The sequence below is a fragment of the Pteropus vampyrus genome, unplaced genomic scaffold (assembly GCF_000151845.1).
Source record: "Pteropus vampyrus isolate Shadow unplaced genomic scaffold, Pvam_2.0 Scaffold11, whole genome shotgun sequence".
Classification (NCBI taxonomy): domain Eukaryota; kingdom Metazoa; phylum Chordata; class Mammalia; order Chiroptera; family Pteropodidae; genus Pteropus; species Pteropus vampyrus.
The window spans coordinates 8,933,619-8,958,045 of NW_011888792.1; the positions used below are offsets into that span (position 1 = coordinate 8,933,619).

Consider the following 24,427-nt stretch of genomic DNA (forward strand, 5'->3'; position numbering starts at 1 on the left):
TTTTTTAAATGATGAAAGGTCATATATACTCTTTCGCATTTTCATTTTATTAAAAGTATCTTGGAGATGGTTCCATGTCTGTTAGATTTACTTTGTTTTTTTTTTCGTTTTTTTTTGTTTTTGGCTGCACCATAACAATGAACTATAATTTATTTAATCAATCTCCTACTGATGGACATTATATCTTGTCTAGTGTTTCACTATTATAAGCAATGCTACAGTGACTTCATGTTAAGTATGTAATTTTCATATGTGTAAGTTAGATTTCTATAAGTGGATTTGTGGGGACAGTTGTTACATGTATTGTCTTACATATAAATATTAACATATCACTCTCTGTGGAGGGTATACCAATTTATTCCCACTGTCAATGTATTGATGATGATGATATTGATAGCAGCTAACACTTATTGAGAACTTACTATTTACCAGGTTCTTTGATGAACTATTTATATTCATTCTGTCCTTAAGACTTTATTACAACAAAGAGAGATGGGTATAAATTATTCTTTACTCACAGATGAGAAGTTAAGGCTTTAAAACTCTTAATTGCTTGGCAAAGTTGACAGTTACCTGGTAAGAGAAACTCATATTTTTGCTATTTTATTCTTTTACCAATACTTGAGCTGAAAATAAAGCCAATTAGATGGTTGAAATATAGTGTTAACTGTCAAGGTTAACTGTGGTGGAATGATGGATAGGCTTGCAGACCTAGCCAATTTGTATTGATTAAACACAGATTCTGACTCTTCTTAAAGCTTCCTGGAATGAAGTTGCTAAGATAACATGTGCTATAAGGAAGATTGATCTGGACCTGTAATTGTAGTTTCTCATCAGGACAAATTGTGTTTCCTTATTTCCTACATTTAAACACATTTTTCAGTATAAATATTCTTAAAACTGGAGTATTAAATTTAGAAATCAATGAGTTAGCAGTTTTAATAGAGCAAAATTAGCTTCCAGATGACTGTTACTGTTCATTTCTTCAGCAAAAGCACTTGTAAGTTTTATTGTAATAAAACTAATGTGGATGGAGAGGGAGCAACATACAGTCAAACTTCATGATTAATGTGTGAATAACCAGACAGCAGTATACTAATATTTGAGCTTCCTATTTCTGCATGACATACAGAAGACTCTCTCTGTAATGGGTTGGCCAAAAAGAATTTAAACTAAAAGAACTGTTTCCTGTCCATAAATTAACTGTTTTAAAGTGTTTTCTCATTATATTATTTACATTATTTTTAAATTAAATATAAATGTAAAGTAGTAGGAGTAAATAATTAAATCTCACAGAAGAGAAAATGGGGACTACTAAAGAGATGAACCAGAACGAGTAGCTTAACACAAAGGGAATGAAGTAATGAGACAATGTGTGTGGCTCTGAGATCATTTTTTTAAATTGTATAAATCTGCTATTTGTTAACCTATTTAGTACTTTATGAGTTTTAGGTATATGTGGTAGAAATAAATTTGAGGTTATTTATTTGAGGTGGCAGTAATGGAAATGAAGACTCCTAGTCCCTATGTACCATGGAATGGATTTTATATTTAAAAAATATGTTTACATAACTGGTTTAAATAACTCTATTGTTAATTGAGAAATAATAGCTAATGGCATGAATTTTTAGATACAGTGTATACCTTGCACAGAATTAAGTAAATATAGAACTATAATTCCCTTTTAACTGCCCAAACATGGTTTGATTAAAATAGAAAACAAAAAAGGTAACTCAGGGTCAGTATGAACATAATTATCTTGTTTTTATTTGTTCTGCCTGAGTAGGGTGAGGTGACAAGAAAGGTGGAGTTTTAATTTTCATTAAAAACTGAGTTTATCTGATGTAGTCTTTCTATTGCTCTTGATTACCTTAAATTCAAATTTGTAATTAAAGGAATTTTTAAAAATACATATTTAAGAACCAGTAAAGGAAGAGCTAAATTCTAGTCACTCCAAATATAAAGCGTGTTTTAAGCAAATATAATAGGATGGAGTATATGCAAATTTATGAATTAATGTTTTGATTACTATTTAAAGATAGTCACATCTTAGCTAACAAGATCACATGCCTTAATTACGAATATTAATATATGAAATTATTTCTGTACCCACCTCCTAGAAAACTTGTGAAATTCTATCACTTGTACAAATTAAGCATAGGACAATTTAGTAAATGAATGGTGACAGAAATGAAAACAGATCACTTTTTATCAAATGGAAAAGATTATTGGTAGTTGTAATAGGAATATAAAGGTGTATTAAAGTTAAATTTGTGTAGCATAGCATAGTGATTTTAACAGGGTGGATCAGTAGAATTAGGCAGTCAAAGCTTTTCTAATTCTGCACCTCCTTTGCTTCCTCTCATAGAGTTGTTAATAAGTGCTAATGTTGACTGTAATTTGAGTTTTAATCTTATTTTTTTTCTCAACCTGCCAGATATCTTAACAAGCAAAATTCCTGGAAATGGGAAGTAAATAAAGAGGGAGAAATAAGGACATGGATGATCTGCAAATAGGATAATCCAGCCCAATATGAATTGATATTTTTTAAAGTAATTCCACTTATAAACTAAAACATAGACATTTTGAAGTAGTACCATTGCATCCTCTTTTCTCCTTTATGTTAGAAGGAAAACAAAATAACATTCTAAAAGTTCTTCACCATAAACTGAGTCAATTCAATATTTTAGAGGGAGATAGGATAGAAATCATAAAATTAATGTACTGTGCTTTTGAGCTGATATTCTAGAATTACCTGAGACCAAATTATGAAGTAACAAAATCAAAGAAAATACTGGTGTCATAGTAGGACAGTGATTTCCTCCCTTCTTGAGTTAACTCACAATTTTCTTGAGATAACATCACAATTTTCCATGTGATGGTCTGGAGGTGTTGGTAAGGGAGGATTAGAATAAGGTAATAGGTTGAGCAGGGAGGTCAAAGGCTAGTGGTTTCCATATAAGTTAATGAAGCTTATTTATACCAGGAATTGGAAAAGAAAGGTGATGGTGAGAAATCAGATGAGGAAAATGATGAGAAAGAAGGAAGCAAAGAGAAAAGTAAAGAAGGTGATGATGATGATGAAGATGAAGCTGCAGAACAAGAGGAATATGATGAAGAAGAGCAAGAAGAGGTAATGGTCTATTTTGGAAGGGTATCAAAGTTACCAAGCTTAAGAGTTATCTAATAAGGAATCAGATATATGGTATAGATTAAAATGAATAAACAAACAAAAAGCAATTTAATGGGAACAGGGGCATATTATTATTACTGACGTCAATTCTTTTGTATCAAGAGAATTATTATAGCACTGAAATTATAATGATGCCAAATTGACTATAGGAAGTAAATTTGACCTGATAGGCAACATTGTTAGTGGAAGTCCATAAGTTAAGGAAATTGATCAAATTAATTAAGGTTTATGGACATAAAATTTTAAGTCGCAGTAAAGGGCTTAGTCCTGTATGTCTGAGGGGGAATTCCTGCAGCACATCGCGTTTCCAATCCTAAAGGGCATGTGACACTAACAGAACATTTATAATCCAACCTCAGGCATCTGAGTGGGTCAAAACTCAGTGTTTTAGATTTCCAGCTTTTAGAAACATGGTGTATTTCAAAGTAAGCTGGAGTCAGTCAAGATATTTTTGAGTAGGGCAACTGTTGGTCACATCCTCTTTGGGACTTTGTAAACACCTCATGCAGTAGCCTGACACAGATTTTCTTCTCCATTCCAGTGCCCTTTGTCTTCACTCCATTTCAGCTTCTCACAACACACTCTGAATCTTTCTTTACCAGAAACCATTCCAACTATGAAATCTTCGTTATATGCTTTAATTATTTTGCATTAAATTTAGATTCTTTTGAAATTCATATTGCTATAAAGGAATTTTTATCTGTTTCCAAGATGCTAGCCAGCTGCTAACCTCATTTATTAAATAATTTGCTTTCTGCATAGATTTGAAATTCTCCTCTATCAACTATTAGATTCCTGCATCTACTTAGATGCATTTCTGGACTTTGTTCCATTGATCTGTATCTGAACCATCACTAAGCTCTTCCAATGAACAGAAGCTTCTGATTATTTGTTAATATTTTTAGCACGTTACCCTTCCTTTTTAGGATTTTCCTAATTATTCTTTGTTTATTCTTACAAATAAATTTTAATTCTAAACATTTTTAAACTAAACATCACATTTGTCTCCAACTTTCTTTCCAAATCATTTACTCTTTTTATTCCTGCACTTTGATATGATTGAGACTGACAGACCCTCTGATCCTTTATTTCCACTCTATTAGTTCCTCTCTTAATTTCTTTCAGGGTAAGCAAGCCTGGACCCTTGCTTACCCTTCAACTTCTTTCTTGCCATTGCTCTTGTCTCTCAGTTTCCCAGCGTATACTCTAGACCAAATCAACCTTTGAACAATTCCATTGTCTCCTTTTCTTCTCCAGACTTGCCTTTTGACTTTTTCTGAAGAATCACAAAAACTGATGCCACCAAAAAAACACTAGCCCCATTTTGCTGGCTAACACATTTTCTGTTTCTCTTGTCAACTCAGCTCTCCATAGAAAGTATTTTAGATCTTCTTTCTTTTTGAACCCTCTCCTTGAGTACCTTTTTTCATTTTTAGCAGATAAATATAGCACCTTCTTCCAGAAAATAAAGCCCCGAAGAGAAAACTCCCTTAATTTTATGTCCTCTGCTTGCAGACTAAATGTCTTCCCTCCTCCTCCTCATTTTTTATCAGTGGAAGAAATGTCCTTCATCCTATTTGGGACTACTTGTCCTTCCCTCTTTGGGGACTATAATCCTCATATTATTTCCCTTTCCATATTTTCAGCCTCTTTTTCTACTTATCTCTTTCATTCATGCATTAAAACATGTTCATCTCCCATTGTAAAATATGTTCCCTACATTCCTTCTCCAACTCTTGTACTATCTCTTGAAGACCTCATTAGCTGTCATCAGTTGCTCACTTCTCCCCTCCCCTCCTTTAGCTCTTTTTTTCCTTTAGCTCTTTTTAGTCTGATTTCCAACTATGTTATTGAAATTATTGCCAAGTTCACTAGTAAATTTTAGTGTTTGTTTCACTTGGCTTTTCTGCAATTTAACACTGCTCGCAAAATATTTCTTTTATTTAAATTAACAATTTAAGGTAATTATAGGCATCTGCTATATTACAGGCATTGTACTAGGTGCCAATACATAGATAAACATGGTTGCTTCTCTTGTTTTTTGACACACTTCTTGTTTTTCCCCCACTACTGGTACCTTTAATGGTCTCTTTTGAGTTCTTCCTTCTAATCTTTAAATGTCAGTATCCTTCAGAATTCTTCCCTTGGACTTCTTTTTGTCTCTGCAATCTCCCTGATTGATTGAATCCATATCCAAAGTTTTAGTTACCCTATAATACTTATGACTAATAATAAATTCTTTTTCATTCACCCTTTAGTGATTGTACACTGAGTATATACTTGGAATTATACTAGGCAAGGAGAATATCTAGATATAGCTCCCCTCAAGGACTTTGATCTAGTGGGAGACAGATGAGAATGGAGACAGGTATAATACAGTGAATAGTTCTATGATGTAATAGTACAAGATGCTATAGGAGCATGTAAGAGGGGCACCAAACTCCATTTTAGGGATGTCAAAGGAAATGTCTCAAAGAAGACATTTTATAAGATCTGAAGAGTTAGTCAAATAAGATCAAGATGAAAAATGGAGTGGAGACTTGCAGATAGAGGAAAAAGCATGGAGAAGGCTTGCAAGTGATGAGAGTGTGGCCTAATAGTATATTTGGCCAGGTAAGTCAATATGGCTGGACTAGAGAGTGTAAGTTGGGAGTATGTGGAGAAATGAAGCTGAAGAGATGAATGAAGGGTCTTGAATGCCGGGCTGAGAAATATGGGGAGTCACTGAAGGATTTCAAGCAGCAGAATAGTATGATCATATCTGTATTTTACAAAGATCAATTGCTTGGATTAGAAGGATCTAAGGTTGGATCACGTTTGAAAGCTTGTTGCTATAAACCAGTGGTTCTCAATTGGTGGTAATTTTGTCCTCTACAGGATATTTGGTAATGTCTGCAGCCATTTTTGGGTGTCACAATTGGTCTTGGGGATGGTGGAGTGCTATTAGCTTCAAGGGGGTATGAGCCAGTTTTCTAGACAAGACTGGCTTTTGGAATGCTGTTTATAGTCTGCTTGATTTGAGCTGTGTTGAAATTAAGATCTCTCCTTACAAGAACAGCAAACATCAGGAAACAAACAACTATGACATATGTTCTGAGTGTGAGGCTGGGTGAGGGATGGAAACAGGATCTTGGTTAAAGCCTTTCTAGATTTAAAGTTTTTTTTTGGTCGTTCTTTTTAGAAATTAATGAAAGATTCATGCTAATTAATTTACCCAATGTATTAAGGATTTGATAAGCATTTTGTATTGAAGAATAAAATGGAGCAAATTATCTATGTAACATCTATATAAAACTGAGTAAATATAGACTTTTTTCTTTGTGTTTCAATCTTCTGAATATTGTAATTAAAGATAAAAGCAAGGGCTCAAATGAAACCCAAGAACCATTTAAGTCATCAGTTTCAGCAAGTTCTCACTTTTACCTGTATCAAGGTTACTAACATAAAATTATCTAATGTGAATCACTGGACATACTTGGAGGTAGTCATGTCTAAAAGACAAGTGGCATATCCTCAGTTTGGAATAGTAGAGCATCCCTTCCTTACTCATTTCCACTTTTATGTACAAAGTGGCTAGCTTATACTTCCACACAAGTGTCCTTGTCAAGATGTCATTTCCAAGGCAGCCTCAATTGAACTATCAACCATGCCATTCCTCCCCCATACATTGGCCTCAGGCTTCAGCCGGTTTCCAGAATTGTTGGATTTCTTGGCACCAGTGGAGCCAGGCCAACTTCCTGGAAATGGTAAAGGTCTTAGCCATATACAGAAACATAGTGTTTAGGGAAGACAAAGTAATGAAATATTCATCTGAATAATATTAGTTACCTTTCTTGCATTATACAGAAACATAGTGTTTAGAGAAGACAAAGTAATGAAATATTCATCTGAATAATATTAGTTACCTTTCTTGCATTATTTATATAAATTATATATATAATCCCACCGTGCATTAAATAAATTGATATCCAAGAGACTTTCTTTTGGAAATAGTCTCTATTTCTTATCTATCATATTTCTTGCTGTAGACAGTAGAGATGTAGAGATTAATTTTGTATTATGTCTGATTTCAATCATGAACAAAAATCTAGAGACTATTAACATTCACGGACTTATCACCCACCTTTAACAATGATCAATTAATTCATAGTTGACCTTTCAATCACTCATCCATCCACCCAATTCTGTCCTCCCATTTCCAACCCCATCCGCCTTGGATTATTATAAAGCAAACCCTAGGTATTGTGTCATTTCATCCATAAATATTTGAGTAGGTACTCAAAAATAAGTGCTCTTTAATAACATTGCAATATCATTATTACAGTTAACGCAATGAAATATAATTCCTTAATATTATCAAATATTAAGTCAATGTTCCAATTTTTTTAGTTGTCTCAAAAAATTTGTTCTAGTCAGAATCCAAAGACAGCCCATACACTGCAGTTGGTTAATAACACTCTTAAATTTCTTTTAATATCTAAAATGAATATTTGAATTTTTGATAGCATAGATATCTTGAGTCATTTACATGGATAATAACCTTACTTAACCTTAGAATTAGAATATTCCTGATGGCTTAATCTCTCTTAACCTGAAGGGCCCCTGAATGCAATGTAATATGACATCCTCTAGGTTTGATTTGGTATTGAGACATTTTTTTTTATAGGAATTAAACATTCCTCTATTTATGCTTGTTGTGTACTGTGATCAAACCCCTCAGATCTGGTGTAGTCTAATGTTAATATAAATTGGCTTTGTCTCACGAGTGTCTGTTCATTGTTTAAAATAAGTGTTTCGTGGTTTAGCTAAATCATCCCACTAAGGTGTGATGAGTTAGATGTATCATCCTACTAAGGTATGTAGGCATCCTTTTGTGTTCTCTTAGCTACTTGGTGCCTGAGAATAGTAGGAAGAAAGCAGCACAGGTAGATGTGAGTGAAAGCTAATGTGTTTTGTAAGTGGATGACATAGCAGAGACTTCTTTTAAGCCTGGTATTTTATTACCTATATTTAGTATTTACAAACTTAAAAGGACAGCCTATATTGGTCCTTAACAATGTTAACTGCTCATTCATTTTAATGTTTACTGAAGAATATATAATTTCATTTAGGAAAATGACTACATTAACTCATACTTTGAAGATGGAGATGATTTTGGCGCAGACAGTGATGACAACATGGATGAAGCAACCTATTAGCTCTGAAATTTCTCAAAAAATACTTTTATGATACAGCTTCTGAACATTTGGACAGACTTATTTCTGATAAGGAATGAGTATTTTTGTTCACGTTTTGTTGGACAAATATTTACCACTTTGAGTTTACATATCAGTTACCTTACCAGTTAGTCTGACATTCTGACATTCCTTCTCAACACCTGTTATCCCTCTTAAGTATTCAATTTTTTTTAGTATTATTTGGATTAGAATGTGCCTAAAGAGTTTTTGCATCTTTTAATCTATGTATTCGTCCTTGAACAAATTATTAACTGCTGATCTTTTGTAAAATATTAGTAGTCATCCTAGTGGATTTCTGTTGAGTTGATTTAATATTGCACATGGAGCACTTTAAAAAGAAAAACTTGAATTTGCTTTTTGCTTTTACATGGCATGTTTTGTGTTACTACATTATGACTACATAAACCTATTTGAGCTCTTACAAGTGCATATGAGGTTAGATTTGTGATCGAAAGCTTGCACACAGGGACAAATGCCAATTGGAGCCATGTAAATTTCATAGCTCATATCTCAGCCATTACCTGAGATGATTAGTAAAAATACTTGAATTTGGGGTTGACTTCATACCATATATGAATCAATCATCACCCACTGTAATAAGTTTGGTATCTTTGAATAGTTGGGCTTATAAAATATTAGACTAAGACAACTTATTTAAATTTTTACTTTACAATAGGTAAAGTTCTAGGCATATAAATCTCACTGCAGAATGCATGTGTGAAATCTGTGAGGTGTAATGGTCTGTTGTTATTTCAAAAGACTCATTGCTATCCAGTTGATTTATATGACAGTGCAGAATACAACTCAGGTCATTTTGAAATTGACTTTTATTTTAATTAAAAACTAGCTTCCCTTTTTATATTTGAGGAATGCCTAAAAACCTTAGCCTCTAAATACTTAAAATGCCAAAGATTTTGACAGGAATTCATATTACATATTTCAAAAAAGTTTAATATTATCCGCCAAAAGAAACTTATTTTTCCCTTTGGAAAGATAGCACCCTTACCCTCTGAGAATCAGAACCTTAGGTTCTATTTCTCCTTTGACTGTTAAATCTTGAAATTGAGCTTAAGTTTTTTGTATCTTGGTTTCTTCACTTGTAAACAATTTCCTATATAAATTGCTTCAACATTGACTGAAATTTACTGTATTCATTCTCTTAACATATAGAAATGATCACCTCTTAAATTTGGTCTCGCCCTCTAAAAAACTGTAGCTTATAAAATGTTTGAAAACAGTTTTGAGAAACAAACATGTTTTCCTCATAAAACATTGTAACCTGGTTTTCCCATTTTGTATTCGAGTAGGGAAAATTGGGGAACATTTATATTCTCTTGTGCCATTTTGTAACGTGGCTTTCTCAGGAAAAGGATCAGTTTCAATTGTAATACTTTCTCAGATAATTCAAGATAGGTATGAGGACCATCAGATGTTCAGTGCTATGTTGATGGTATGTGAATTATTTCTTGTTTAAAGGAACTTGTAAAATTTTTAAAGATACTAAATGGAAAACATGAATGTCTACTTTAAAGCAGCAATCTACTGTACTTAGAATAGAAACCTCACTTAAAGTTGTTTGTAATGGGCAAATAAAGTTATTTAGGATTATTAACAGGTGTTTTATTCTCTCACCTCCATAGTACCTTAGCTAAATAACATGTCTTATCTCTGTAGTTTGTTTTATTGTAAATTTGCAGATAAACACTTGAATAGGGCAAAAACACCAAAATACAGGTATTTTTTTCCCCTCACTTTCAATCTATCTCTACGATTTTGTCCTGCAGAAACCCCTTGGGCAGGTATTTGCCCTGGAAACCCTAGCCATCTCTCTTAAATGCTTTGTCTTTCCCCTTTGGAAAATATCTTTACAGGTTTATAGTAGACTAACGGTAAGAACAGGCAGAAGTATCTGCATGTTGCTTTGCCAGCATGAATCTTATTTTTGTGGCTTAAAATCTCAGTGAAGTTACTCGAATGGAAAACTTTAATGCAGATAACTCATACATAAAAAAAGTATTTGTTGGTGAAGTTTTAAAATTGCTATAAAACAAGCCAAATTTTTGTTGCTATAATGCTTTTTTGTATTTACATATTAAATTCTTACAAAACTGTGTCCTGTTTTATTTTGAACCTAAACATATTTGATAGAAAAAACTTATTTGTTAATACAGATTTTACCTGGTAAAATAACTGTATATTAAGCAGGCATGCCAATATCAAATATTCTTATCAAGTATTATTGAACAAACCATCACTAGCAACAACAAAGAAAACTCTGGGTGATTAATGTTCTGATAATGGACTAAGAGATTTGTCAGACAGTGTAATATGAATGTGATCATTGGACTGACACTGGATCTGAGAGAATGCTAATGAATATTCAGAAGATGTTAACTTGTCCTTCCCCACTACCTTAATGTGCAGTGTCACTGGCTTTGCCTTAATATGGAATTAAAAACGTTCATCTTTTTTTTAAAAAATGTAATTAAATATAATTTTAAGATCAAGATTTTTAAAATGGAAAAAGGATTACACCATAAATTCTTCCATTAAATAATAGCTCCAAAGAACTCTCATTGTTTTACTACTGCAATTTTTAAAAATTAACATTCTTGTAGAAAGGTTTCATAATCAAATTAACCATAGAGCATATTTTATATGACTGATTCCACAATTCACTAATAAGTCAGAGACCCTGCCTTTATGGTCTTCTTCCCTAAGATCCAGGATCCCCTAAAGAACCTCCACCTGAAATTTTTCTTTTCAATTTCATTTCACTTATATCCTATAAATAATCCAGTAGATTTTTTGTTTCAGTATAAAGGGGAAATTTGAATTGGTAAACCTTTGGCAATTTAATCTATCTCACACAGTATATATCAAACAGTTTGAAAGAAGGTTTGCTTTATTCAATTAAATTCACCAGCTTCCATTTCAGATTGAATAATAAAATAGAAACTTTATTACATTTTGAAGATCTTTTAAAATATGAAAAATATGGAGCAAGTTTTAAAAACCAGTCTTACAGATGTACATGCTAACATAATGTTCTACAATTCCACTTTGCATTTGTATAAAATACATTATACAAGATTGATAGTATTTGCATATATAAAAAGAAATAATGCATTCAGATATTTCTATGATCTAATAGTGCAATATGCACATACATGGAAGAAAAATACTAACTTCCTGAGCAACATTGTTGTAATTCAAAATAAGAATGACTCCCATCATAATGCACCATTTAAGTAAATACTTCTAAAAACTCCTTTACCTTATAACTTTGTATCCTTGCTTCACATTTCTAAAACTCTTAACTGTATCCTTCATATTCCCAAGTAGGTAATTTTAGAAGTAGATACCTTTTCAAAGAACTAATTACTTAGTGGTTCGTTTAAAGAACTCTTCAGGCCATTGAATAGCAGAGTCCAGAAAAAGCTTTAAAAAACAAAAAGTCTTCTAGAGAAGTTATTTAATATTAGTCTAATTCTTAACGTGGCCAGCAGACTCTATAATCATATCTTAAATGGCATCCATTAGTTCAAAACAACCTTAACCATTTGTACTGGACTTAAAAAAAATCTGCCCTAAAAATAGTTTTTTCTTCACTTGCAATACCAATTTTTAAAGTGAACCAAATGCAATGATTCACATATAGTTCAGTTACTTTTACATTTACAGATACATATCTTCTAATGTGAAGCCTCAGTGGAAATTCAGGTAAGGGTTTCAACGCAAGTGTCAAACAATAACTTTTCTTATTAAGTTTGACAAAGTAATCTGTATTTGCTATAAATTTTTATGTATATTAGTACTTTTTAAAGGCTAAAATTCTGCATTAAATGCTTAGGATTTTTTTTCTTTAAAAAACGACATGATTACAATCTATAATTCTGTAGATGACAGAATTATATATAATTCAAATTATATTCAATTAAAAATATGTAATTCAAATATACAGAAAAAGGAAACTGCCTGATTGTGTCAAAAGGATGTTATATTTCCTTCAAGGAACAGGATATTTTGCAAGACAAATGTTTTTTAATCATCAAGTACATAGTACATCTCATTACTTGAAAAATAAATTACCCTGGAAATCAAAGTACCACTAGCAAAAAGGAATCACTGACTGTATTTTTCATCAATTTAATGTAAACAAAGTTCTTCAAAAGACATCTAACCCATTCTATCCTAAAATAGTCTGTATTTTCTTCCCTAAAACTTGATTTTTCAGCAGGCTTAATAAATACAACGTAAACTGACCAAGTTAACACTGAGCATAAATTAGAAAGATCATACTCATCACTTCAAGATGTCCAAGGCACAACAATTTTTAAAATTTTAAAATAAGTTACCCCAAAAATCAATTTGCTCCAACTTCCATGTTAACACTTTTTGGTAACTGTTTAAGGTCCTCAAATATATGCAAAAGCATTAATGTTTGACTTCGTCCTATCTTTTTTATGAAACTTAGCTACTGAAGGTACATAAAATCTCATTTACATTTATTCACCCTACTTTGTATCAAGATTGGAGTTTGAAATATCAAATGACTGGTCAAAAAGTTGAAACATTAAAATTAGGAAATAATGCCCAGAAAATGAGGTGGGATTATAGGTGTTAAGGTACATACTTTCTTATACATAAAACAGGCAATCCAGACTCCACCAGATCTTGCTTCTAATTAATTTTTGATTACATTTTAAAAAACATATGCTTTTAAAAATTAAATGATGGAATCGGTATGCAAAATGCTTATCTAGCAGATCCATAGATCTTAAAAAGTGGCACTATCAAGCCCTTTCAACAAATTTATACACTTTTGGCCTCTGTTCCCCAATTTTATGCTATAGTTCGGGAAAAAAAAGTTTAAGTTGGACATTTTCTCTTTGAAAAACAAGTGAAGGGTTCAATAAACATTTTGTTCTTGCTAATGCAAAAGGTCTCTACTCTTGCTTTTACCTTATGAACCATTTTATGCAACAGATGTCAGAGGCAGACAATGAAAATTTGTTTTGACCCCATTAACTTGTGCTTGATAGTGAAATGAAGGTGGAGACGAATTTATACAGCCTATGTTATAAGTCTGATTGGACCATCTGAAATAACGCCTAATTTTAATTCTAAAAACTGTATCACATGTATTATAAGGCATTAAATGTAATTAAGGCATGTTACCATGTGTGACAGCAAAAATTTATCACAGTATGTGTTTTCTAAATATTGCTAATCTGTACACATATAACACTTTTCATAAAAGAATTACAAAAGTGCTTTCAAATATCAGAGGCAAATAGAATCACTTAAAAAACAGAAGCAAAGGCAGCATTCTTTAAGAGACAAAGATTACTTTTAGATCTTGACCTAATCCAGTGTTCTAGTGACCAAATAGCAACTTCCCAACCATAACACATTATTTTAGGGCCTTAAAAATAACATTTAATATATATCTTAGCCTCTATTATAGACATTACACATTATTTTCCCACTTGTTTCTACTTGTTTTCATGGCAGACGTGCTAAACTTGTTTTCAAAAACTTTCAAAATGGAGTATTAAGTATGCGTGCTCATAATTTTAGAATCACTTTTTTGCAACTAAATATTTTGATGGTTCACAGTAAATTTTATTCAGTTGCAGATATCTGATGCTATCATTATTCTGCTTTGTAACATCAATAACCTTAAACCAAAAAAATAATTAAAAAGTAAAATTTAAACATAACCAGTCTTAAGAAAAAAGACAGGTTTTCTAAGTTAAGAATTTTCTAGACATATTTAAATTCATTTCTGCTTTAAGCACTTATACAACAGATATATGGATTTACTGCTCTCAATATCAAGTAGCAACTGCAGGGATTTTATTCTCAATCCATTTGTAAATGGCTCAAAAAAGGTGAAAAACAAAAGCATCTTCAATCTCCCTAAATCCTGCCTTTGAAGTGGTTACTGAATATAATTGATTCACCACATTCCAGATGTATATGTGATCACTAACATTGTAACTATGAGCTAATGCTATGTTTTGTGTTGAGCAGCAGGTGACTGAGAATCATGACTATATAGTTTATGTTCACCTTGTTGGTCAAAAGGTATTCTTTGAGTTGGAGCAATTCCATTTTCCACTTCTCTCTGCTGTGATGTGGGTGTGACTCCTGAATGCAAATGTGAAGAATCCACTGTTGAATGGTGACTAACATCCACTTTAGCTAAAATTTCATAATACAGCAAATAAAATACTGGCGTTATTATACCTACTATCAACATTATCACTACAGCTGTCCACCACCCTATTCCCCAGTCTGCTCCATAATAAGGATCCTTACGTTGAATGTTTTTGTTATCAGGTTCAAAACGTATTTGTTGTGCTGTTAAGGCAGACACCACCTCGTTAAGGTTCTCTCTTTTGGTGTCTGTACATTTTACTAATTGTTCTATGTCTCGGTCCACTTCTTTTAAAAAGCTACCAGCTGACTCACTGGAAGAAAGAGAATCATTAGGTGACAAAATTTCCTGTTGTTCTGGAACGAATTGAACAGATAAAGGACGTGAAGCCTGTCTTCCTTTTGGAGGATAAAGTGTTTCAGTCAATAAACTAAACTTTTTTACTGGAATTTTGATAGACCTAAGGGCAAAAAAGTCTTGATCGCTGATGAGATTGTTAACTCTCTTGATATCTGCTACCTGTTAAAAAAAAAAAAAAAAAGCAACATTCAACTGAATTCTAATTCAAAATAGATGTAGCAATACTCATTCGCCCCACTTATTTTGGGAGGGAAAAAAATGCTGAGATTAATTATTAGTAGTATTAAGTTATCACATCCAAAGAGATTTTATTTGTGGATAACAGTTCTATACCACTTTTGATCTACCCCAGTCTTAGGAAATCACCAATTGACTTTTTACTTTCACCCAAAGTTAATAACACTAGTGCTAGCTATTTATGTAGATTCTAGGAACCTATTTCTCTTTCTATATCATGCACAAATATCACACTTCTGCAGCTTGTGAACAATTTGTGAAGATTACAGATACTTATGTTCTTCCAATGTGCAATTAAGAATATAGGTAAATGTCAACTTACCCAACTAAAACTACCATATTTTATCAAGATTAAGATGCTATCAAACCAAGATGCGCCATTACTTTATCATTAAGTAAAAAACCCACCTAATACTGAAGATGCCCCCATTCCAATGTCAAAAATGTTAAAATGTGAAAAAATATACCATAGAATTGATAAAATATAACTTTTAACTTCTCAAATTTTCCCAAATTTCTCAGTGTAAATGCAGTATTCAACTATCCCCGAGAGCAGTCATTTTTATAAGCTTTCCCTATGTATTATGTAGTCTTCCACCTACCTGTATATTCTATTCACTTGCCATTGTGAGAAGACATAGGGGAGTGTTTCTCAGATTAGCAATTACCATGCCAAGCTCTCCTACTACCTTTAAGCTGTTTATCTCATTCTTCATTTCCATCAATGCTCTAAACTAAACCTTGAACATTTATCACTTGATTGATGTCAGAGAGGTAAAGTGAGTCTAGGATAAACTTAGATTTCTGGTTTGGTCAACTCAATGGATGATGCTATTTACTGAGACATAGAACACTTGCAGGGAGAAAAAAGAATGAACGCAGATTTTATACATGTTGCCTTTGAGGTGCTTGAAATATGCAAGTGGAAGATGTCCAACAAGCAGTTATAGATGTCTGAAATTCAGAAGAATGATCCTGTCTAGAAATATATATTTGAAGATTACCAGCGAAAATGGTAACTGAAGTCACAAGAGTATAGTCACTAGAAAAAGACAGGGAGTAAAAGGTAACACAGGAAAGACGTCTGAAGAACACCAACATTTGAAAAGTATGCTGAGTAAGAGAAGTCCACAAAGATTAAGAGTGACCAAGAAAGCTATATATGATGGTGGTTAAAAGCATGGACTACTTGGATTGGAAGTATGGCTATGACACTTTCTAGCTGTATGATTTGAGACAAGTTGTTTAACCTCTGAAATTCAGTCTCCACCTATGTAAAATGACAGTAATAATATCACTTACCATATAGGGTTGTAAAAGTTAATGAATTAAAATGTATGAAGGACATTTAGTATAGTGATGCAAATGTTATGCAAATGTTAACTGTCATTAAATATTAACAGTAGGAAAATCAGAAACCTGCAGAATCAAGGAGGTCAAACAAAGTTTTAAGGAGAGAGTAAACTGGTCAATGGCAGACTACTGATCAAGTCCTAAGAAGACTGGTAAGAGTTTTTGGTTGGAAAAATCAGTTCCCTTGAAGTGTATGTGTGGGAGGAGGAGGGAGAGAGGACTGAAGAATAACTAGGAGATAAGACATGAAAGATGAAGGGTGCTCTGTCATTTTACTACCTTGAGACTGTTTTTTCTTAAGGCAAAAATTCATTGACAAACCGCAAACCTGACCCTCTTCTCTTTAAATGTTTTTTGCTTGGTTATATTCTAACTAATAATTGCTCAATACTCTTTCTGAACTAAGCTTCCAAGGTTTAGTATCTACTTTGGTTCTCTCTGAATAGTCCTATAGTTTTGCTGTTACGTTAACTTGCTTGGTTAATTTAGGAGTCTAACCTTAGGCTTTCTGGTTTCTTATTACGGTTTTATAACTGGCATATTTTCAATCATTCCTATAACTGAGTATCTGTAAGTGGCACACAGCACTAAATACTGTTTATTTTTTAACTGAAAAGTCCTTTGGTAAGGTTGATCTTTTTTTTTTTTTTTTCTTTTTGCTACTTGAGCATTGCTTATCTTAACTTTCTAACTCTGTTGTATCAATTTTCCCACTATGGCCAATGTCATCTTTCCTCAAATGTTAAGCTAATTGCCTTTCATCATTTTCATTCTACAAATGGAATCAGCTGATATGTTATATGACTTCTACTAAATACATTTTCTATCAGCTTCTTCTCTATTCTTACTAACAAATAGTTTAAGCCCTAATCATCTTCCTCTGAATTATTCCAATATACTCTTTAATGAATCCCCTCCAATTCACCAGCAGGCTCCCCCACCATTTTGCAGCATTCCTGTTAAAATTGTATGACGGTGTTCTCTTACTATATGGGTCAAACTTCTCTTCAGTTAACTCAAATGCTTCATCCCAGTCTATGATGCTCATTTCTGAACCACACTTCTCTATTATTCACCTTATTTCTTCCTTGAAATCTCCATATCACTATTATATGCTTGAAATAGTTTCTCCTTTTCACCTATCTCATTGTCAATATGACCTATTTTTAATCGTCTATATGGCATTTCAAACTTAGCTCCTTCTAAGAAAATTTTCCATATTTATGAAAGGAAAACTAATGTCTTTCTCTAATGAAGCTACTGGACCACACTCATCTCTTGGATCTCAACTTGGTATTTTTAGCAACACCCCTCATTTTCAATTTTCAATTTCCCTAATCAACCTTTTAAGGCACATTCTGTAATTTATTTCTCAGTGGTCTTATTTTTCTACAAACCACACCTTCACATTTATTTGCATAAAAAAATGAAATCAGGTATTTTTCTGATTTAATAATAAATGGTACTGCCATACATGAACTGTAAAAAACAAACCAAACACAAAAAACAAACCCAAAACCCAGCTCTTCTGGCCTCATATTAAGAAATACATTTCAATAAAATATTGTATTAACTTTTTAAATCAAAATTTTTATGTTTTGATCAATTAAGAATAATTACTTCAGAAAAACATATAGCACCTCATGGTCATAAAACATTTCCATAACTATATTTATATATGTTTATAAATCTGTATTTCTATTGCAGATAATAATATGTAATTATAAAAGGTTTTCAAGTACAAGAATATATTATGAAAGATTGGAGGGGAGAGGATGAAAATATTAACCAAGGAGAAAAAGTGATATAAAATTTCATGCGATTAAAAAAAGAGCATATATATATTTAAATGAATGATTTCAGGTAGCAAATCCTGGTAATATTTAGAATTCCATGCATACATTTAAAGAGTATTCTAACAGTCTTATTTTTAAATAATAGTATTGACAACATTCTAGAAACTATATCCTTTGTAACTATTTTAAGTCATAAGGACATATTTAAGAAGTTCACTTTAAAATGTCCGAGGTACACAGTACATACATTGCAAAATTCTACTGAGTACAAGAACAAATAGTTTGAAAATCAGTGTTCTAAACAGTTTTTACATCAACGTGTTTATATGAAAGCAGATTCCATGCTAAGGATGCAAGATGGACATAATGACACACTTGGGCTTTAAACAGTTTAATATGAACTAAAATAAAAAATATACCTTTCCTTTTATCTGTCAGTCCACTTTTGAGAATCTATCCTACAGAAATAAAAGTACCTCTATTTAAGCATTAATTGTGATGACATTCACAGCAAAATGCAAAACACGGGGAAAATCCTGACAATCCATGAGGAGAATGGCTTAATAATTATGGCATATTGATACTATGGAATATTATATAGCTACACAAAATAATGAGTTAGATCTATAAGGCTATGAGGGATATCTATGATACACTAGGAAATGAAAAAAGACCAAGGCAATTTATAGAGTAATAAGCATAGCATAAACCAATTTAAAAACCACAATAATCACCAATCTCCCAAGTATTTTATATATATATGTGTGTGTGTGTGTGTGTGTGTGTATATATATATATATATATATGTATGTATTCTTAAAAGGAGAAAAAGGTAACACACTTGGGTGTTTTTCAATACTACAAACAGAATCATGGATCTAGAAATGACAAGAAATTCAAGTTTTCACTTAATTTAAAAAGTTAACATCCACCTACATGATACAGATTTCTATGGAAAGAAGAAAAAAGGGTAGGGCATAGGACGAAATGAAAAGGCACAGCATTTATTTCAATTTGTGCTATGAACAGATTATTTTGTACTGCATCATACAATATTAAATTAAAACTTACCGTACAACAGTACTGAAGGGCAATGGCATTTAAAGTATCTCCTTCCTGTATATCTTTTGTTAATACTATAATGTCATCAAGTCTATCTCTTGATGTACTTCTTCGGATTTTTTCCTTTCCTCTGGATCGAAGCTCATACACTTCAACATCCTCCTCCAACACATCACTCTCTGTACAATTTCCAAATGCATGTACTTGACCACTTGAATGAACTCCTGGAAGAGGAAAACTACGATTCTGATGCCTCCCTGCCATAATGTCAAAATCTGGGGAGAAAGAAGGCAGAGAAAACTTTGAAATGTAGCTGATCCATTTGATTGATTCACAAGAATCTTACATTCAGGACACTTTATCTTTTTTTTTTTTTTTTAAGAATGATTTTAGTTATTTAAAAATTTAGGTTCATGTTTTATAGCTGTTTAAGTAGTGAACATATTTGACAGTGAAGACAATAGGATAAGACAGAGGTAATCCATTTTTATAGACCATATACCATAAAACGTGTGTAATTACATTTTAACAAAGGCAAACTGCTATAATATTTTTAGGTCAAAAAATTAAGTTCTCTTTATAGTATGTGAAGAACATTAGATATTGTCTTCAAAACTTGTGACCCTTCCTATATATATAATTTATAGTTCTGATGGAATCAAATGTTTTTTAGGTACACACTCAATACTTTTATGAACCCAAAACTTTTTGGCTTGTTCTACATTTTAAGTTCATGTGGGGTTGAAATATCTTTTGTACTACCTCTCTACCTTCCTGGGTCATGGTGACATCACTATTTATATTTAGTACATAGGTTATGACTTTGCTCCTGACCAGGGAGTTTTCTTCTCTAGAAGCTTTTCATTAAACTTTAACTTATCAAAGTTCTCATCAAACTCAATTTACAGTCCATAATAGGCTGTGAACAGATTTTAGGCCACTACATTTTTACTTCAGAAAAGTCACTATTAAGACTGACTGAGAACTGACCTAAGTTAAAAACATTTATCAGTGAATACTTTTTAATTGTGTACTGACTCTCACCTTGCCTTCAAGTTGGTCTATTCTCATTAAAAACAAATACGAGAACAAACTAAATCCACATTCACAGTTTTAGCTTTGTATAAATTGTTCGCATAGAAAGACTAGATCACTTTCAGTTACTGTGAAAGAAGACAGTTAATAAGAGACGTTTTGGAGACAAAATACTTAGGACTTAGGACTTAATAATATGGCTCTGATATAAAGAGTGAAAAGAAGATAAGGATCCTGCCAAGATTTCTGATTTGCAACACTCAATAAATGGTAGTGCCATTCTTTAAGGTATGGAACAGTAGAAGAAGAGCTTGTGGGAAGGGGGCAGCAACTATGATTATAAACTCCTTCAAGATACCCCAAATAACTATCAAGTAGCCCAGTGGGCTATATGGTGATATTCAAAAAGGTTTGGGTTAGATATATAATTTCATGACTCATTTTGCACCGAGGTAGAAATTTAAAGCTGTGGGTGTTGATGAGATCACCTAGAGAAAGCACACAAGAGAAGAGGGTTGAAGACAGCCTTGAAGAACTGCTATAGTTAGTACCTGGGTGAAAGATAATCATGTAAAGAAGGAAAAGGAGTGTTTAGAGGATGAGGAAACCATGTTGTGTCATGGAAGCCATAGCAAAATGATGTCTCAAAGAAGAACATAGTTCATTTGTGATTATTATGGAGAAGTACCAAGTGAAAAAGAGAAAAAAAAATCAGAAAAGACCAACTCCAAATGTCTGAACTTGTAATATGAATGACAATAGGTTATACTTTCTATGTAGGCACATACTTATAAAATTTTTGGAACTATTTCATACAATTGAACCCAACCCTTGAAAATCATTTTCTGACTTTGATCTATGGCAAATTTATAATGCTTTAAAAACTCAAGGGTTTTAAGTCAGATAACATAAGTAACTAATAGCTATATATTAAGTAGGTTATTTCACCTGTTTCCTCAAGGGGCTATATTATTTAATACTATGAATGAGATTCCTAACTTGACAACCACCAAACTAAAGAAAGCTACCCACATTTTACATCTCAAAATCAGTTTCGAAGGCATGATCACACCTATTCTTTCCAGGAATTCTAACAAGTGACAAAATGATTATACTTGTTTTAATACCATAATAAATTAAGGATGATTTATTTTTATTTTTCAAGAAAGTTGAAAGAGTATCTCACCTTCACCTAAAACATAATAGTTTTATTTACCCTTATTTAATCAAGTCTTTTCTATCCTGTCTTTAATCTAGGGAATGTCTGTGAATCCCACAGATTCATAGGCACATTTTATACATATGTACATTTTTCTGGGGAGACTATTGTTTTCATAGTCTCAAAAGGTGTCCATGATTTTAAAAAATTAAGACCTACTTAATATACAGCAATTTACATATTGCTATACTGACCCAGTTATACTGCCTTTAGACTTTTTCTCTCTTATAATTTGTTCCTAGAAACACAAACTTGCTTAGTACAGATGAAAGTCACTGAGCAATGCCCAAAAGCCATTTTAAGATATTTACATAGACCTCTTTCTGTGATATGTTGCTAAGTAATATCTGAAGACTGAACTTAACATATATCTCTTCACTCCCCATTGCAATGAAATGCAAGCAGAATACCACAAACCGGTATTGTTTCTGAATAATCAACAATTGGTTGTGTGTATAAAAGAATTGAAAAGCTAGACTTTGGCCCACGCAGATAATTATGCGAGCCAACTATATACAAAACAGAAATAGAAAGTACACAATATTCAAGTCATTATCTTCACCTCTTTTAATTCTCTTTGGGCAAAAAAAAAAATCACGAATCCCTGCTTCAGAAAACGGAAACAAACCTGCATGCTACGTATATCACAAGCACTCACAAAAAGTAGTTACCAATGGATACGGTGTTTAAGCATTCATCAGCTCAGGCTGTAAATGAAAATGGTTTCCCAAACACCTTCGTTCTGTATAATAAACCGCTGTTGGGGGTTTCGCTTTGACAGTCCTTAAATAGGGAGCAATAGGTACAAGGCAGTTCAGCACAGGGACATTATCACAGGGACCATATGCTCCAGAGCCAATTCAGTTTGTATAAACTTCCCTTCCCTCCCTCTCACATCTCACACGTCTAGTTTTTCCTTTCCCTCATATCCCCTGCGATGACTAAACCTCAATTTTTATGTCACATCATCAAACTTGGACGACGTGGGCAAGATGCCGTCAGCGAACATTCAAAACAAACACGAAGTTGTGGGAGAAATACAGTGTTTGGGAAGAAAATGCGTTGCTCCGGGAATCGGGCACGCAAGACTCCGTCTTCTAAACCTGTTTCCCTACACTGTATCGAGGGACTCTGCTGGGGTAAGCCTCGGGGTCCCTCTACCTCGGGGACTCTTCCAGCTGCCCTCGCCACACCTGCGGCCAAAGGCCCCGCGTCGCCTCCAGCGAGAGAACCGCTGGGGCCCAGCCCCGCCGTGCCGGACGGAGCCACTCCCCACCTCTCGCCGCCATCTTTACCTGTCCCGTTAGCAAGGGGGACACAACGAGGAGGCGGCTGCCAGGTCCGCCGGCGCGACCGTTCCGGGTAAGTTCATGGCAGAGCCTCCGTTTCTGGCTGCCCCGTCCTCTTCCTCCCCCACTGCCGCCTCTACAGGAGTTGCCGCGGCGGTCAGCGTCTGCGCCTTCCCGGCCTTGCGCCGCCGCCACGTCCGCAAACCTGTCGTGCGTCATCGCGTCAAGTGGGCGGAGATGGGAAGGGACAGGGGGGGCGGGGGCGGGGGTGGGGGCGGAGGGGGTGGCAGGGGCGTGAGGAAGCGCCCAGAACCGGGGCTCGCCAACCACGGGCCTAGGCCCGGCGCGCATGCTCAAGGATGTCGCCGGGGCCCGGGGGCGGGGCCCGAGCTCCAGCCCGCCTCTGCCTCCTCCCCTTTGGCGGGGCTTTGTTTTTCCAGTAGAAGAGTTAGTTCCTCGTTCCAAGTCCTCAGTCTAATCCAGCGACCAAGGGCGACCTGCTGTCTATGCCTTTGTCCTTTGTCCACGCAGCACTAGCAAAACTATCTAGAAAGCACTGAGTCCGGGAGGCGCTGAGGATTTGTGGGGGCTGTTGTGCATTTCTTTTTGTACTGCATTTGGAGGTTTCTGTAGGATGGGGAATGACCCCGAAAGTACGGCGTTGACATCTATGTTTTAGAATATTGTACAAGTCTTACTATTCTTCATACAGAAGCCTCTAGACATGCAGAAGAGCCAAAACACTGGAGAAAAACCCCTGCGCTGCAGAGGACAGTTGTTCCATCCTTTGTGTTTATAGATGAGGAAAGTGAGCCACCTAGAGTCAGGCCCTGGGAAATGTTTGCCCTCGAGCCCTGGTTCTCAGGCTTTCTATTCTCGAGACAAAGCTGTCTACAAATTGCAATTCATTTTGCTTTGAAAATGATTGAAAGTCATTGGTAGTTACTTTTGGGGTCTATGAAATATTAGTTTGTTAAACAACAAACTCATGACTCCATACATGGTTTTTCTCACAAATTTACTAAAGTACAATAATGTGTTAGAATTTATGTAAGTAAACATTTTAATAATGTGCCTAATGTCTCCCAGTGTTCACGTTACGGACTTTGCACTTTTCTCTTATGACAGTATACATTTTAGAAACAGGCATGGTGCAGGGTGCATAGCACTTCTTTTCATGATATCTGAATATATGTAATGAAGCCTTTGAAGCTTTGTTTTAAATTATTGTCAGAGCATCTCTCAGTAAAAGTTAGAAATTCTATATTGCAATATTATTCCTTTTTCTTTTTCTTTCTTTTTTTCCTTTTTCTTTTTTTTTCGAAGGGATAGGCACTGTGTTTCACAATGCTACAAAAAGAACTTTAGGAGAGGAACACAAAATTTTTTTTTAAGGTTGTGAGAGCTGTTCTGTGTGCTCTTGCCCTTGTGACACCCCTGTCTGTAACCATTTATCACTGCGACATTTTCTCATCAGTAA

At 33.9% G+C, this 24,427-nt stretch overlaps 2 protein-coding genes across 7 annotated transcripts in view; one reads left to right on the forward strand and one right to left on the reverse strand.

Moving 5' to 3' along the window:
• POLR3G (RNA polymerase III subunit G) overlaps positions 1-10,542 on the forward strand; it is a 32,637-nt gene extending 22,095 nt beyond the window's left edge. For 3 of the 6 annotated variants that reach the window (XM_023523250.1, XM_023523245.1, XM_011377935.2), the window contains exons 7-8: positions 2,987-3,133; positions 8,305-10,542. In XM_023523250.1, the coding sequence (XP_023379018.1) occupies positions 2,987-3,133; positions 8,305-8,391 (234 nt within the window). In that variant the 3' untranslated portion in view covers positions 8,392-10,542. The remainder of the gene's footprint in view (positions 1-2,986; positions 3,134-8,304) is intronic. The other 3 variants (XM_011377927.2, XM_011377913.2, XM_011377918.2) reach the window with 1 other exon arrangement.
• A 775-nt stretch (positions 10,543-11,317) lies between these two features.
• Positions 11,318-23,170, reverse strand: LYSMD3 (LysM domain containing 3). The gene is made up of 3 exons (XM_011377960.2): positions 22,954-23,170; positions 19,414-19,679; positions 11,318-15,115 (listed from the first exon to the last, which is right to left on the reverse strand). The coding sequence occupies exons 2-3, from the start codon at positions 19,666-19,668 to the stop codon at positions 14,450-14,452; spliced, it is 921 nt and encodes a 306-aa protein (XP_011376262.1). The 5' UTR covers positions 19,669-19,679; positions 22,954-23,170; the 3' UTR covers positions 11,318-14,449.
• Positions 23,171-24,427: the final 1,257 nt, after the last annotated feature.

Coding starts and splice junctions, on each gene's coding strand:
- LYSMD3 (XM_011377960.2), bottom strand. CDS start 19,668: ATGGCAGGGAGGCATCAGAATCGTAGTTTTCCTCTTCCAGGAGTTCAT. Junction 15,116..19,413: donor CCCTTCAGTACTGTTGTACG/GTAAGTTTTAAT, acceptor TTTTTTTAACAG/GTAGCAGATATCAAGAGAGT.